At 50.6% G+C, this 2,500-nt stretch overlaps 1 protein-coding gene across 1 annotated transcript in view; it reads left to right on the plus strand.

Annotated features, from left to right (window-relative positions):
- Nucleotides 1-1,689: 1,689 nt before the first annotated feature.
- LOC125047901 (crustacyanin-C1 subunit-like) overlaps nt 1,690-2,500 on the plus strand; it is an 885-nt gene continuing 74 nt past the window's right edge. The window contains exons 1-4 of the mRNA XM_047646448.1: nt 1,690-1,812; nt 1,915-1,999; nt 2,111-2,233; nt 2,351-2,500. The exon at nt 2,351-2,500 is cut by the window's right edge and continues 74 nt beyond it. Coding sequence (XP_047502404.1) covers nt 1,690-1,812; nt 1,915-1,999; nt 2,111-2,233; nt 2,351-2,500 — 481 coding nt within the window. The remainder of the gene's footprint in view (nt 1,813-1,914; nt 2,000-2,110; nt 2,234-2,350) is intronic.

Consider the following 2,500-nt stretch of genomic DNA (forward strand, 5'->3'; position numbering starts at 1 on the left):
CACTTCTCCATAAGTAATTTTCGGCTCGGTTTTATCGTCATGGGATTTGGGGGCATACCCCTGCCAGCGACGGCTAGTCTGTCAGCAAGCTCGTTCCCTCTGATGCCGATGTGGCTTGGGACCCAGTTGATGATAATTCTTCTACCCTGAGCAAGAATTATCTGTGCCACTGTCAGAATCGTGGTCAGTAGGTAGATGTTGTCTGTGGATGAGCTGTGCTGAAGACAGTCAATGGCTGCCCTGGAGTCTGTGTGTATGACCACGTGTCCTTCCCTTAGGGACGCGTGGCGTTGTCTGTTACCCTCATGGATCGCGTGGCATCCCTTGCTGCAAAGCCGGCGCCTGCAGTGTGGCTCAAGGGATCGACCGATCCATCCGTGTAGTATGTTCTACTACCCGGAGGAGTGATGGCTGCAATGACCCTGTGGGCTTCTGCCTTTAGGCTAGGCATGGGGTATAGGCTCTTTTTCATTGACAGGCTCATTATGTTGAACTCTATCAGGCTCAGTGCCCACGGCGGGGCTTCGGCAAAGTCGGGGTGGGGGGAGTCCATGCCCTTAGCAAGAAGCTGTTCTTTGAGCTGATGGCGTATCAACACCCTGGCTGTATGAGACAGCCAGGAGTTGTTTGCAACGAGCTCGTTGTCTTGTTCGAGGCATCTGACTAATTTTTGTCTTAGGCTTGTATTCCTGGGAGCCTGGATGACCTTTGGCAGGAATTGTGTTGCCATTAGATCGATTCGTGAGTCCAGGGGGAGAAGGTTTGCCTCCATCAGGAGGTTGAGGACCTTCGTCCACCTCGGGGCACCCAGAATGATCCTGGCAGCTTCATTTTGGACTGTTTCTAATTTGTCTGTGTGCTTTTTCTTTGCAGCAATTAGAGCGATTGAGGCATAGTCCACAATGGGCCGGACAGCATGTACATAGAATGATCTTAGTACTTTGTGTCTGGCCCCTATGCGTCTCCCAGTCATTGCTCTCATGACGGACAGTCTTGCTTTGGTTCGGTCAACCAGGTACTGGACCTCCTTATGGAAGGAGAGGGTCCGGTCTATCCTTACCCCAAGGTATAGGTAGTCCTGGACCCATTCTAATTCCACTCCCTGGATTTTCAGTCTTGTGCCTCGAACTCTCTGTCTCAGAGCCATGGCTTTGGATTTGGCTGCAGAGATCTTTAGTCCTGTCCTACAACACTCCTCTGACACGAGGTCCAGACAACGCTGGGCTTTATTCTGGCTGCGTGGTCCAGTGGAGGTGATAGCGAGATCGTCTGCATACGAGATGATTTTGCACCTCACTGGGAGGTTTATGTTGAGGATGCAGGACATTAAAGTGTTGAATAGGGCTGGACTGAGAACCCCACCCTGTGGCGTTCCATTTTCGAGCGGCATGTGCTGCGATAGGTGACCCTGGAATTTGACATTGGCAGTCCTGTTCCTGAAGTAGTCACCAAGCCAAGAGCTTTCCTCTGATTCCCTTCTGGATCAGGCGGACTTGCCAGTTCAAAAGCCTTCTCCAGGTCAAAGTAATACCACCACAGCTTGGCCCTTGCTGATTGTGCTTAAGAGCGTGGCTATGCTGTGTGCTGTGCCCATGCCCCTTGTGAACCCGTGGAGGTGTTCGTGCGGGGGTCCCGTTTTCCATTGAAGCCGGTTTAGTACAGAAGAGAATCTGTGGCCTTCGCAGCAACATGAAGAGCTCACTGATAGTCCTTGCTCTCGTAGCAGTGGTCGCTGCCGATAAAATCCCCGACTTCGTTGCCCCGGGAAAATGTCCTGCGGTGGACAAGAGGGCCTTCTTCGACATGCAGAGAGTAAGCAAAGCTTTCAGAAAAGAGTTTTCTTAGTCTTTAAGAATTTTGACACATATTTTTTTTTTTCAATGAATTTCTATATTTTGTATTCTTAAATTTCAGTTTGCTGGAGTGTGGTATGAAACTGCGTTGACCAAGAACCCCTACCAGCTGCTTCAGCAGTGCGTGCGCAACGAATATTCTTTTGGTACGATTTTTCTGCATGAGAAATTGTTCAGAATTCAAAACCATATGTCCGAATATGTTATTTACTACACCAAATCTTGGCATTAACTCTTTTGCCTTTGAACCTTTCCAGACGGCCATAAAATCACCGCCAAGACGACCGGCATCAACGCTGAGGGGAGGACGGCGAGGCGCCACGGACAGATCGCGCCGATGCCTCTGGGAGAACCCTATCTCTCCATCGACTACGAGGGATGTGAGTATGACGCACCAACCACGAATCACATACACGTGAATGGTTGCTACACATTTTATGTAAATAGATATAGAAATCTTTGGCGGAGCTGACAGTACGTGCTTCTTGTGTTGGCAGCGTTCCTGGCGCCCTTTGTCATCCTGGACACGGACTACGACGTGGACTTTAGTCGAGGCTACTTCGCGGACTTCGCCTTCATCTTCTCCCGCGCCCCAAGCATGGCGGACCAGCACATGAGGCGCTGCGAAGCCGCCTTCAGGAACATCG

Source organism: Penaeus chinensis, chromosome 42, assembly GCF_019202785.1.
Source record: "Penaeus chinensis breed Huanghai No. 1 chromosome 42, ASM1920278v2, whole genome shotgun sequence".
Classification (NCBI taxonomy): domain Eukaryota; kingdom Metazoa; phylum Arthropoda; class Malacostraca; order Decapoda; family Penaeidae; genus Penaeus; species Penaeus chinensis.